The sequence below is a fragment of the Callorhinchus milii genome, unplaced genomic scaffold (genome assembly GCF_018977255.1).
Source record: "Callorhinchus milii isolate IMCB2004 unplaced genomic scaffold, IMCB_Cmil_1.0 Scaffold4, whole genome shotgun sequence".
Taxonomy (NCBI): Eukaryota; Metazoa; Chordata; class Chondrichthyes; order Chimaeriformes; family Callorhinchidae; genus Callorhinchus; species Callorhinchus milii.
The window spans coordinates 32,821,047-32,834,793 of record NW_024704745.1 but is presented as its reverse complement, the minus strand read 5'-3'; the positions used below and the strand labels follow the sequence as shown (position 1 = coordinate 32,834,793).

The window sequence follows — 13,747 nt, the reverse complement described above, 5'->3', positions numbered from 1 at the left end:
AGGCGAGTGTGCTATGACTGTGCCAGGCTGATACACTGACGTAGACCTGGGAGCAGGTTGCCACCCTAGCCTCCAAATGTGTGAGCCAAGAAAACCTAGGAGAAAATAAAATACTACTCCTAAAAGAGAAAGGACAGGAAAATTCAAAAACTCCTTCAATTGTATGGTTTCTAGTAAAACAAAAACAATTTCTAATTAAACATAAAACACGAAAAGATGTTTTAGAAAGATGGTGCAAAATGGGGAACATCTCGAAGAAAAGAAAAAGAAAACCAGAAACTGAACATTTAAAACCTGTCATTTAAAAACCTTAATCAACTTAACATTTCTTAAAACACGTCTAAGATGAAGTAAATGAAACAGTATATTATGTATAAATTATATTAGATTTTTAATTGCTTTTAAAAAAGAATACAGTACAAGTTTGTCAACCACAGCCTGATTACCGAAGAAATAAAACAGATGATCAATAACATGGACAATCTTAAACATCCATAGACATCTGTTGTACAATTCACAATGGTTCACAAACATATACATTACAATACTTTATTTAGAAATCCTGTTTGTTTGGATTTGTGATCATATTAAATCACAATCCTAAAGAAAATGAATAAAAACAGTCCCACAAATTGCAGGATTTACAGATGTTGTTTAGACAATATACTTCTGAAACATTATTAAGCATTTTTCTGCTTCAACTTTTTGTACCAGTCAGGACATTCTCCTTTTGTCTGTAAAAAAGATAAAACTCATATTAGAATGGATTAAGAATCTCAATCTGAATCTGTCATTTGTTTCTCCATTTAGCGATCCCTTTGGGATCAATTAACTTATATCAAAGACACGTCCATTCCTGTTAAAGAGTCTCCAGGCAAATACATTTAGATTTGTTTCAGTAATACAGTAGAATGATGTACATCTATATGCTGGATAATCACATAGCTGCACCATGGATGAAACAATCTACAATGTTTGGAGAAAATCAGTTTTACACAAAATAACATGTACACATTATAACCAACAGTAATTATTTTTCCCAAGTGCATGTTTGAACCAGAAGAGAGAGAGAGAGAGAGAGAAATGGAGGGGGAAGTAAAGAGATCTAAAACGTCAAGTGAGAGGCTTGGAGGGGAAGAGAAAAGGAGGACGACACAGAGTGAAAGAGAGAGAGAAGGGCTGGTAAACAAAGAACGTGCAACTCCAATGGTTGGTACTGTATTTTATAATTTGACCTGATATCTGCATTATTTTCCTATCCATAGTGGGCCCAGTCCCGATTAGTGCAAATATCATACTCTCTATTGTAGCAACAGCAACAGTTTCAGGAAGGTGTAAACCATGAAGCTTACTCACTCAACCTCATAAAGGGTTACTTTGAGATATCTCTTATCATCCAATAACCCTGATTCCCTTCATTTGCAGAAAGCTGTCTGGTTGCTTTTTGAAACTAAACCTTAATATAGGCACTTGTCCTATTCTTTTTGATACATTTTGATACAATTTGTAAAATCGTCCAGTAATAGCATGTTGTATTAAATTTTCCAGTTTGTAGGTTATAAAGCCAGCAGTCTGCCATTGTTATTCTTGAGCCACCCATTTCAAGATCACAATAATATTGTTAAGAAATGCCTTTCATCCTATTTGATCTCACTCTTCCAGGATATGCACCTTACCCATTACAGTAAGGAGCTGATTCTTAATTGAATTGAGGGTCCTGGCCATTATGGCCTTTCCTCGTTGCCGGTTCCAACTGCTGATTTCTTCCATGTAAAAAAAAATCTTACGTCTTACTTAAAGCTGTTCTCAACAACCCTGAACTGTGCTCTCATCATAGCACCTTGATATATATCTGTGTAATGGAGTTTAATTTCCCCATACCATTTAGCATCTTATCTGGCTCCCTGAGATGTCTAGAGCTAGCTTGTCTAATTGTTCCTCAAGACAAAACTCTCTAACATGGATCAGCCTTGTTGCTCTCCTCTAAGACATAAGGCAGCCCTTATGTTGCAATGATCAGAATGGTAAACACTAAAACCAGAGCTCAGCATCACTTCTGGGGATCGGAACTCAATTGATTCGGTAATTTAGACCAGAATCCTTTTCCCCTGTTTTACTGCCAACTTACCTGTTTGGATATAGTGAGTAATGACTATATGCTCCTAGGTCTCGTTCTACTTTTTTGTTAGGTAAAGGTATTAAGATTTGAGGCAAATGCGGGTAATTGGAGTTGAGGTACAGATCAGTCATGATCTAATAGAATGGTGGAACAGGTTTGAGGGGCTGAATGGCCTACTCCTGTTCCTACTTACTCGTAGATAAAACATTAAGAGGAATGTCTATTTATAAGCCTTTCCTTCATATCAAATACCTTCTCTGCAATTATGTGAGTTTCAATAAAAGCTTTTTAAGTATGGGAAACACTGAACTGTACTTCTCTTAACTCAGATTATTATTCAGATTTGATGCAATCTTCCTTCCTCTATTCACTGTCAGTCATTTCCCAGCAACACAGCCAACTGACAAATGTCTCCACTTTTGTAGTGACAATGAAAATAGTGTTTATGCATTGAACTGAAGGAATCTATGTAATGCCAACTTTCTGTTTTCATCTGCAGAATTTAGGTTGATGTATCCATTTTCACTGACATCTTGTTAACTAAATATATATAATACAAACTCTCTGACAAGGGCTGCAGCAGTTGTCTCTCCCCAATACCATCCCCTTACGAGTATCATGCTAGTAACAAAATGTCACCCCTCCAGCCTGAATTCAATACCACCACTGTGACAAGATGAACATTTGATCCACTCTGACACTGCAAGAAACCCTTCATCTCCTTATGTGTCTCCAGGCACCAAGGGATGCCAGTGTTGTGACGAATCACATAGCATTGCCATTTTTTCACCATGCTTGGAGTTATTAGATTTCAAAGGTTAAAGGTCTGTACTGTTAAATACTCAGACTAGAACGTTGTGAGTTACTTTTGTTATAAATAGTGTGTTTGGTTGTTATTCTTCAGCTACATAAATGCAAGTTGTTGTAGTTTGTGTATTACTAGTTAGTGAATGCAGTACATTGATATAACGGGGTGAAAAATATGCTTTTTAATAGTAGATTTGATGTCAGAATTTCATTTGGTATTTGGTAAGAAATTGTTGAAGTTGAGGAATAATTGAATTTGGTAAGAAAAAAAATTGTCCTCAGTGATTTTTTTTGCAATTTTTTTAAGTGAACTTGTTAGCATATCACACAATTCCAGGTATAAACCGGAAGTCACAATCAGCCGTGACTTATGGATTAGAATTTCTGGTTTACAAATATCGTACTTTTGACCTTGCTGACATCAATTATTTTCACATTTAATAATTATATAACACTATACACTAAAATCCCCTAGCTGGACTAATAGGGGATACATCCGATTCGGAATTTCCGGTTGCATGTATTTTCAGTACCGAAGAATGTAATAAATGCCGGTATAACATTGTAATTGATTGAATGCCGTGAGCAGAAGATAGCAAATAAACTTGCGGGATTCAAACAGAGTCAAAGTTGATATCCTTGACCACTGCAGGTGATATTAATATCAATAATATTATATAATAATAATTAATATTATCAAATTTGATAATCGGTATTCAAACAATTACAGTGTGGCCTGTGCTACGAGAGTTGGATGGCGGGAATTTGTTTAAAAAAAATCCATTTTAGGCGCAATCTGGCTATGTCGAATTCCGAATATCTAGAGGCATTAGTGTAATAAAAATAATCCTTACATTTGATATAGACATTTACAGCACAGAGGGCCATTCGGCCCACAGTGCCTTTCACATCGGGATGACGTCTCAAAGTCTATCACAGGATATACTGTAAAGTGAATTTACTGTGTATTTTGTAGGAGTTTATTGTATTTTCAGTTGAACACACTGTTCAGTTACGTTTTACAGTTTGAAAAAAGGTGAAACTGTAAAATTATACTATCCTTTGTATGATCTGCATCAAAAAACACTGTAAACTAGATGATATGATGGGAATACTTTGTACACGAGATGCATTTCATGCATTCTAATTACAGGCTAGTGTATCCCATTAGGCTTATTTGAGTGAATGCGACATGTCTGGAACTGTCCGAACAATTTCTACTGGAGATGGTGCCTAAATGAAACCACCTGTAACATAAATTCCAATGTGTGGAAGTAGACACGACAATGCTGACGCAGCTATAACACTTTCAGATAGGACTCATCATCTTTTTGGCTTTCAGAAAGTCAATAAGGAATCTTAGGAGATTAATGAATTTGTGACATCACATTAATTTCCTCCTTTATAGTATGATGCAATATTTTTGTTTATTTTATTTAGTCATAGAAAGTTTATGGCACAGAAATACAACCCGTCGTATCTGTGCTCGCTCCCCAACAGAACTTACCACTCTAATTTAATTTCCATGCTCTTTTATATTACTGACAATGAAACTGAAGTTGAAACAGCTACATGTGGTAATGCTTCACAACAATCCTGTATTAAAAAAAGTTCTAATTCCTTCTTCTTCTAGTGGCGATCTTCAGTTTATGCTCCTCTTATTACCGAAGTGTTACTTATTATTGGATGGAATTGCAGAATTGTTTTTGCATGCAGGATAATAATAATCCTGTAGGGTTGATATCACACCTTATAAAGTCATTGAGCTGTCTTCACAGGATTTACTGTAAAGTGTAGTGCCTGTGTATTTGTAGGCGAACACAGCAAGCAATTTGCATGCAGCAATTATTATTTTTCAATGTTCCACACACAGACACAAAGTAAGTGACCAATTGTATCTGAAGGATTGTTTATCATCTCATCTGAAGGGCAGCACCTCTGACAATGCAGCATTCCCCCCAGCAATGCATTGGATGTATCAGGCTAGACTGTGAGTTCAAAAAGATTTGGAGTCCTGTAGCTTAGTGGTTAGAGCACTCGCCTCGTAAGTGAGAGAACATGGGTTTGGTTCCCAGCAGGGTGAAACATTGGGCAAGTTTCCTTGTCCCACACGCCTGTTTACCTAGCAGTAAGTAGGAACCCGGTTGTTAGTCAATTGGCGAAATTTAAAATAAATTTTAAAAAATAATTTGGTCACTCAATCCACGACTGTTTGTGGGTCACTGCTGTGCGCAATTGGCTGCCAGGTTTCGCCCACAAAATAGACAGTCAATTCACTTTACAATATATTCTGTGAAGCATTTTGAGACATCTTGAAGACATGATAAGGCACTATATCAAATGCAAGGATTATTATTATTTAAATAAGAAGCAGTGAAGGCTTGAAAAATGTGGGATTAAATGTTCACATAGATTGCGAGTGGCATATGGCTGTGGCTAATATCACAGCCACATGGCTGTGGCTAATATTACTCTTGATTGGGGAGCAAGTTTGGCAAGTCCCCTCTCCTGCTCCTCTCTTTTCTCTACACCCTCCCCTGAATTGGTGTTCTATTGAGAACTGTGCCATTTGTGCAATGAGATCAGACAAGTATGAATAACATTACCAAATGGAAGTCAAAAGTATTGGTAGTAGAACTATCAAATATCATAATAGTTTATTATTAATAATAATATGATAGTATACATTTAGATAACTGAAAATAAGTGGGGCTATTCAAAACAGCAGCTCTACTAATTACTCTAGTGTACATTTAAATTTCAAATCAGTACAATAGTTATCTTAATTCACATGGAAAAAGCAAAAGTACCTACAATGAAACTTAACTTGAATTGAAATAGCACTGTTGAAATCAAGAAAAAAGACAACTTACAAAGATTGTTGGTTTGGGTTTGTATATATTTTCATCCTGGTGAAGAGGAGCTGTTGCAAATACTTTTGTTAGGTGTGTAGCAGTACTGCGAGTTACTTCATCTTGAGAATGCGGAAAGCCTCCAGCACCACGTCTGTTGTGCAAATTTATCAGAGTTTGCTTCATTACCGCCAGTTCCTGCAAAATGAAAAAACAAATTGATTGTAATGTAAATAGGCTGAGATATCAGAAACTTTTTTGCTGTCTCTGCTAGTTTAGAGAAAATTAACTTCTATTGCAAAAATAATTTTGTGAAAGCAGATGCCTCCCAGTACTTTAGTCACGCACATCTCTTGAGGAGATGCTCAACTGATGCGCTACTTTTGTCATTTTTTAAAGCACGTGGTGATAGTGATACCAATCACTGTCCTGTAAAAATGTTTTCGCTATTACAGGAGAGGGATTTAGGAAACTGAAACTATGGGCACAGAATACTGTAATAATAAGAACATGCAGGTTCTTGGGAAGCATCACTAAACAGATAGAGCACAAGTTACAAGAAGCAATACTGAACATGTACAGATCACTGGTCTTGTTGTAGTGTGTTCAGATCTGGTCACCATATTATGGGAAAAAAATTCTTAGCATTGGAGGGTGTAAGATAATGGGCTATCTGGATTGATAGATGGAATTAGGCACCAGATTTATGAGAGGCTACAAAAGTTGGGTGTGTTTACACGAGAGAAGAGATGACTCAAGAGAAATCTCATTGAAAAATTCAAGATCTTAAAGAGGATAGATAAATAGAAATGTATAAATATGTTAAAAATCATTTTTTTTACAACTGGCACAGACTCAAGTTCAGAAGAGGGAAAGATTTTAATTACTTTAGAGGATGGTGAATATGCAGGGATAATAATAAATAATATTCCTTGCATTTGATATAGCACCTCATCACATCATTGAAACATCTCAAAGCGCTTCACAGGATATACTGTAAAGTGGAGTGTATTTTGTGAGAGAAACTTGGCAGCCAGTGGTGCACAGCAAACTCCCACAAACAGCCATGGAGTGAATGATCAATTTTATTACGGGGTTTGTTGGCCAGGACTCCATGAGAAACTCCCTTCTGTTTTTGAATAGTGCCATGGCATCTTTAATATCCATCTAAACAGGCAGATGGAACCTCGTTTTAATGTTTCATTCGAAGGACGGCATTCTTGATAATGCAACACCCACCCAGCACTACATTGGATTGTCAATTTAGACTATGTGATTCCAAGTCCCAATGTGGGACTTGAATCAACAACCTTCTAACTCAGAGATGAGAGTGCTACCACTGTACCAGGAAAGACAACTTGTGAAGCCATGGAGACACCTTTTGGAATAATATTAGGGGATCTTTAACATCCACCTGAGCAAGCAGACAGGATCTCCGTTTAACATCTCATCTAAAGTACAGCACTTTCGACAATGCTGTGAATCAGAAAGGTGGATGTTCTGGATGATTGAGATTCAATGAGCAGAAGGGCTTCTTCATCCGAACATCTCTTATTGTGAAGCAGCGATCTCCCAGTACTTTAGCCATAGACATCACTTCAAGGGATGCTTAACTGGTTCCCTGTTTTTTTTCTTTTTTTTAAGCACACGCTGATAGCAATCAGTGACCTAAGTCAAATGTCAATTCAAGTTGTTTCTTTCTGAGGGAGAAATGCCACCTGGCACTTATTCCATTTATGTGGTATTTTAGAACATCCAGAATTTAGAGAAGTCTTACAGACATAATTTTGGAGTTGTTTTTGTAAGGTCTTTTAAGAGCTAAAGAAAATCAACTATTTGCCAAATTTTGACCGCTCTAAAATGCTACATAAACAGAATAAGACCATAAGACCATAAGACTTAGGGGCAGGAGTAGGCCATTCAGCCCCTCGAGCCTGCCCCGCCATTTAATAAGATCATGGCTGATCTTCTAACCTAATTCCATTTACCCGCCCTATCCCCATATCCCTTAATCCCTTTATCCTTTAGAAATCTATCAACCTCAGCATTGAATATGTTCAAGGACTGAGCATCCACAGCCTTCTGGGGTAGAGAATTCCATAAGTTCACTACCCTCTGAGTGAAGAAATGTTTCCTCAACTCAGTTTAAAAAGACTGACCCTTAATCTTGAGACTATGACCCCTAGTTTTAGATTCTCCAACCAGGGGAAACAGTCTCACGACATCTACCCTGTCAGGACCCTTAAGAATCTTATAGGTTTCTATAAGATCACCTCCAATTCTTCTGTATTCTAGAGAATATAGGTCTAGTTTACTCAACCTATTCTCATAGGTCAACCCCCTCATCCCAGGAACCAACCCAGTGAATCTACGCTGCACTCCCTCTAAGGCGAGTATGTCCTTTCTTAAATAAGGAGACCAAAACTGCACTACTCTAGGTGCGGTCTCACCAAGGCCTTATGCAACCGCAGCAAGACTTCCTTACTCTTGTACTCTAACCCTTTTGCACCGAGCGCCAACATGACATTAGCCTTCCTAGTTGCTTGCTGTATCTGCATACTAACTTTATGGGACTGGTGTACAAGGACACCATAGTTGCTTGCTGTATCTGCATACTAACTTTATGGGACTGGTGTACAAGGACACCCAAATCCCTCTGAACACTAACACTACCTCGTCTCTCCCCTTCTAGAAAATAATCCGCTTTTCTATTTTTACTACCCAGGTGAATAACTTCACACCTCCCCACGTTATACTCCATCTGCCACCTTCTTGCCCAATCACCTAGCCTGTCTATTTCCCTTTGCATTCTTCGTGTGTCATCCTCACAGCTTACTCTCCCACCTATTTTCGTATCGTTCGTGAATTTAGATATATTAAGTTCTAATATAAATCTGGACCTGTGTGGACTTTTCCCCATCTGATTTTTTCTGCTGGAGTAACATCAAAGATAAATCTGAGGTCAATGCTTTGGGAGGCTGAATGAAGGCTGTGGTTGTGGAGATTAAAGACCAGAACAAGTCGTAAAGGTTTCTCTAATATGACCAGAGAGATAGAATCAATGGACACTGCTGGAAGCAATGGCTTTAGTCATGGGAAACTCCAACATGCTTTCCAGCTCAAAGAAGCTTTTTCAGATGTTTTCACTAACATAGAAAAGAACATGTTTAAAATTAAATTGTTCAATAATAAATCATTGTATTTGATATAGCACTTTATAATAGTTGAAACCCCTTCACAGGATTTACTGTAAAATAACTATATTTTTAAGGCCGTTTACAAACACAAAGTAGGAGTCAATAACTCAATGAAGGAATGCGACACTTTATATAAAGCTACTCGGCATTTTGTGATCAAGTATGTAGAGAAACATGTCAGTGTAGTGCAGCTGTCCTTTAACACAGCATAGTTGATGTCAACTTGTTGATGAAGATGAGACTAGTATAGCCTGCAAACTACTCCAAGGAGATAAAAGAGGCATTTTTAAGAATAATGTCAGATTACATTTGATATCTATGATTCAACCCATTTACTCTATCTAATAGAGTAACTTCAGGAATAATGTTACATATTTTAATGGTCCTACATCAAAGATTAATGCTCTACACAGGAAAGCTGACAAAACTAAATATAAAGATTTTAGTCGATTGCATGTTAAAAATAGCAAGAAATATCCAGTTGCCAGATACTCGTGTTCTGCATTGTGGGCTCCTTGCCAGGGTAAGTGCCAGCTGTACCTTATTAATCAGACATCTGGAGATACTCAACGCCAACATTTCTACAGATGTCTTTAAATGACACAAACAGGTTGTCACCCTCAATTTCATTTCACAGATTTCATTATGACTATTCAGCTAAACCTTATCTGAAGTAAACCATTTAGGAAACAAAAAAATCTACTGTGATTTCAATATGCTTTTCGAATAAATATAATAAACTGCCCTTTTTTGTAATGACAAGTGTAACCCTGACCTTTGACTGGATTCTATATTGACAGTAATGACTGTAAAGTGATTTAGAGATTTAAGGATTACATGGTACATATGATAGATCTCAAATTATCACACTTACTTCGAATGAAATGCAAGTGAAAGAAGCCAGATTTTAAAAACAAGGTCTTCTCATTTGAAAATAGAGACAATTCTCCAGTGCTTTTAATTCTAATTGTTTTTGCTCAATTTTTGCAATTGAATATTTAATACTAGATTAGCAAACTTCCAGAATCTGTTTCAGAAAGTAAGACACATTTGTGCGATCAGTTAATTTGGAGGTGCAATTCAATCACTAGAACTGATCAACATTTTCCTCATCTGCTGCCTGGCATTAGTGTTGATTCACCTTTATTTTTTTTTGATCAGCTGGGTGTCTGACACATATGGAAACCAATCATCGTGCGAAAGAGTATCCAAACAGTGTTTCATGCATCCCACCTACACATGGAATATTTATGCCGAGATATTTATTGGAACGGAATGCACACTCTATCCCTGGAAGAAAATATCCCGCTTAGATAATTCCGGAGAACATTAGACACAGGTTGGCTGCAAGCTTGATCTGCACTGGGACCTTGATAAAACAGACAGAGATAAGTACTACAGAATTGTTTTATCTTAATTATGAATTGCTCAGTTTTCTTTTCATGTTAATTGAATTCAAAAATGGCCAAACGTATTGATGGCAAGACCTAAATCTTTCTCTGGATGTCTTAACCATCTTTATATTTCCAACCCCAACTCTCATCTTTCTGCTTAAGAGGTCAGAGATATTAGTATTTTATTAGTAACACAGCACACGAGTTGAAAAGGAATATTCGCTTCCAGAAGACTTTCAACATTCTCTGAATAAAAATAACATCCACACATTGTATTATTGGATTAAGTCCACTGAGGTATGGGTGTAAGTGGATGTAATCCTATCCTAAGATGTGTAGAGGATGCTGAGAATGAAGATGAAATGTGAGAATCTGTCACCACCTACAGACTCTTTAGAGTTGCATCAAATCAGACTGTACATGTTAAAAGCCATCAATCTTTTACTTCACCTGCTTGGGGATGGATTCAAAACCAGCTCTCATAGATAGAAGGATATACTGTAATTCTACCACATTGTAGTATTATGTCTTTGATTGCATTCTGTTTTAATATATCAACTTTACAGTTCAGCATATAAGACAACAATTTTTTAGAACCTTGCCAATCCTGAATGCATGTTTTTGACATCTATATGAAAGATTATTATTAAGTATAACATATATGTGAAGCAATAATATATGAAGCATCTGGATCACTATGGATATTTTTATTCTTCATGATATTTCTTCAAATGTGTGAAATCTGTGCATTAATATTTTCATCGATAATTATGTGTTATTATTTTAAATATAGATTGTACCATCCTTGAGGTTTTCAAAATGGTGAGATATGGAATTTGTACATATTAAAAGTACTTTTTAAAAAATGACTACAGGACTTTTACTGCTGAGATTAGGAATTCACTGTCAAATTGGAACCAACATAGAATCTCTCTCGTCTTTGGTGCCACATGTAAACAAACATCTGGACTTCTGAGGATAAATAATGGTGCATTTCCCTCTGTATATTGTGTTTGCACAGTGCATAAATATGTGCTTTGTGTAAACATATGTACAGAACGAATTAGAGGTGCCCTTAGTTATGTTATTACCAACAAATTAAAAAGATTGGTTCTTCATTACATAATTCATTACATCTGTAAAATTCCCCTGTAGACATGCATTTACACACAGCACAACATACACTTAGATATCAGAACCGGGTTTCTCTTACATGTGTTTGTTGCCTGAAGAAATGCAGTAAGGGAAAATAAACTAAACAAAATCTGAAAAAATTACATAATGCACTGGGATTATTCAACAAGATTATCTTTCTCACATGCAATCAATGATATGCCTACACCTCGGTTGATCTGTACTATGTTAAAAGTCAAGGCTTGTAGTATCAAGTGCAAATCCACCACTTTTCACGGGGTCCATGGAAATGCCTACAGCTGCATGGTGTAAAGAGCAGCACTCATTTTTTTGTTTGGGGAGGTGGGAATGGATGGTAAAGAAAACAGACAGGATACTTTTAGTTTGATTTTGTTGAGCAATGCAAAATATGCTGCAAAATGTTTTTGTCAGATGCATAACAGGAGACCATTACATCTGGAGCAACGGCACCAGCTAATTATTAGATAATATTAAAAAAAGTTACCTCCCGCTGATCTAAGAGGCGTTCAAGATCTGTTGCCATTTGGTTCTTCATGCGAAGCAAAGCTGATTTCTCTTTTTTTAACTGACTGAAAGAAAAACATAAGATTTATGATTTGTATTGAATTTAAAAAAGTTTTTTTTACTCAGTTTCATTTTTGTGCATTTATTCATAGAATTGTAAAACCAAGCTTGGGGTGGAGGGAGAAAATATTTTATAACTTTCCTGGCTGTATATTTACAAACCTTGACAGTGTAAGTAAGGTCTGTCGTAGAAAAATAATTATCTCCACTAATTTGGACTGGCCTCTTTGTGGTTAAACGAACTGCAAATAATTGGACATTCTGCGAAATACAAAATCATTTCCGACAGGAGTTATACTATCATTATTTTATCAGAGGAAGAAAGGGATAAAAGGGAGGAAAGGACCAAATTGTGCCAGCTCTCTGTCTCAAGCTCCCCAATTCTTTCTCTCTTGCTCTCTCTCTCTTTATGATTTTCTCAATGTATATGTCTAATCTCTTTCTTTGACTCTTAACCCTAACAATGTACAAAGTATAAAAGCTTACTTCATAGCACTATCAAAATATTGCTATTGTTCCAAATCACCTTTCTATCAGAAGAAGAAAGGGATGAAAGGGAGGTAAGGTTCCAGAAGTGGAGAATTCTCTACAGAACACCATTCGGGAGAGTACACTGGCCTAATCCTCTTTACAATAGTTAAACTTTCTACCTCTTGTGAAAAAGACCTTCCTTGTTTGTTTGGAAACCATAACCTCTGGACTTGTCTCTTATGCTAGATTCTTTGGCCATTCTATTTCTTTTTTTGGCCTTGTTAACATGTCGGATGAATATTGTGAAATGTACCATTGCTGGAAATACTGGGAAGTTACACCACTTTTTGTTAACTGCTTATTACGCTTAGGATACCACTTAGTGTATTACACTATACCCTTAAATTATCAAATTATTGCTACTTATTGGACAATGACAACTTATGCCTGCTATCTCAATTTGTGTCTTAACCGTGAAAATGACTGACAGAAGCACTGTATCTCTGGAAAATGGTGCTGATATGCAAGTATCCAGCAACAAATAGAAATAAATCTGGTCTTCATTACACATTTGTATTAAATTCTAAATCAATTAATTGTTTTTGATATCCCAGTTAGGCAAGTAAGATTTAATTGTTTGGCAATAAATCAGAATTATTTTGTTTCTGGAACAATAAATAAATCGTTCAAAGTTCAAGATACTATCTTGAACAAGGTTCAAGATACTATCAATCTGCCCAAATTAATTTGAGGAGATTGATAGTATCATGAAGATAATTTGATCTGTTTATTTCTGTATTTGCTCAAACAAATATGTACATATAATGAAGGTACAGCTAAGAAAGTGCTTGTTTTATGGAGACATGATGCAGGATTCGCTAATAGGGATTAAATTGTGTTACACCATTTCACAAGAACATTGCTCAGACATGCCTATAAATAGATTGCAGAGGTCAGCCTGACACACGTCTTGTTATTGGCAGGAACTTCTGAGAGTTGTTATTAGCCAATCGAAGCAGCAAATCTCACGTTTGGATGCCAATATGCTTAGAATCTCAAGGAAGTGAATCTCAAGGAAGTGAAAAAAACATGATTGATAAAAAGTTGAACAAACAACTGAAAATGCCATATTGCTAACGTAGTGGGAAATTCCATTTATAGAGCATCTTTCACATCGGGATGACGATC

At 36.4% G+C, this 13,747-nt stretch overlaps 1 protein-coding gene across 1 annotated transcript in view; it reads right to left on the bottom strand.

Annotated features, from left to right (window-relative positions):
- Window positions 1–373: 373 nt before the first annotated feature.
- pibf1 (progesterone immunomodulatory binding factor 1) overlaps window positions 374–13,747 on the bottom strand; it is a 74,236-nt gene continuing 60,862 nt past the window's right edge. The window contains 3 exon segments of the mRNA XM_007890732.2: window positions 374–734; window positions 5,800–5,976; window positions 12,009–12,093. Coding sequence (XP_007888923.2) covers window positions 681–734; window positions 5,800–5,976; window positions 12,009–12,093 — 316 coding nt within the window. The 3' untranslated portion in view covers window positions 374–680.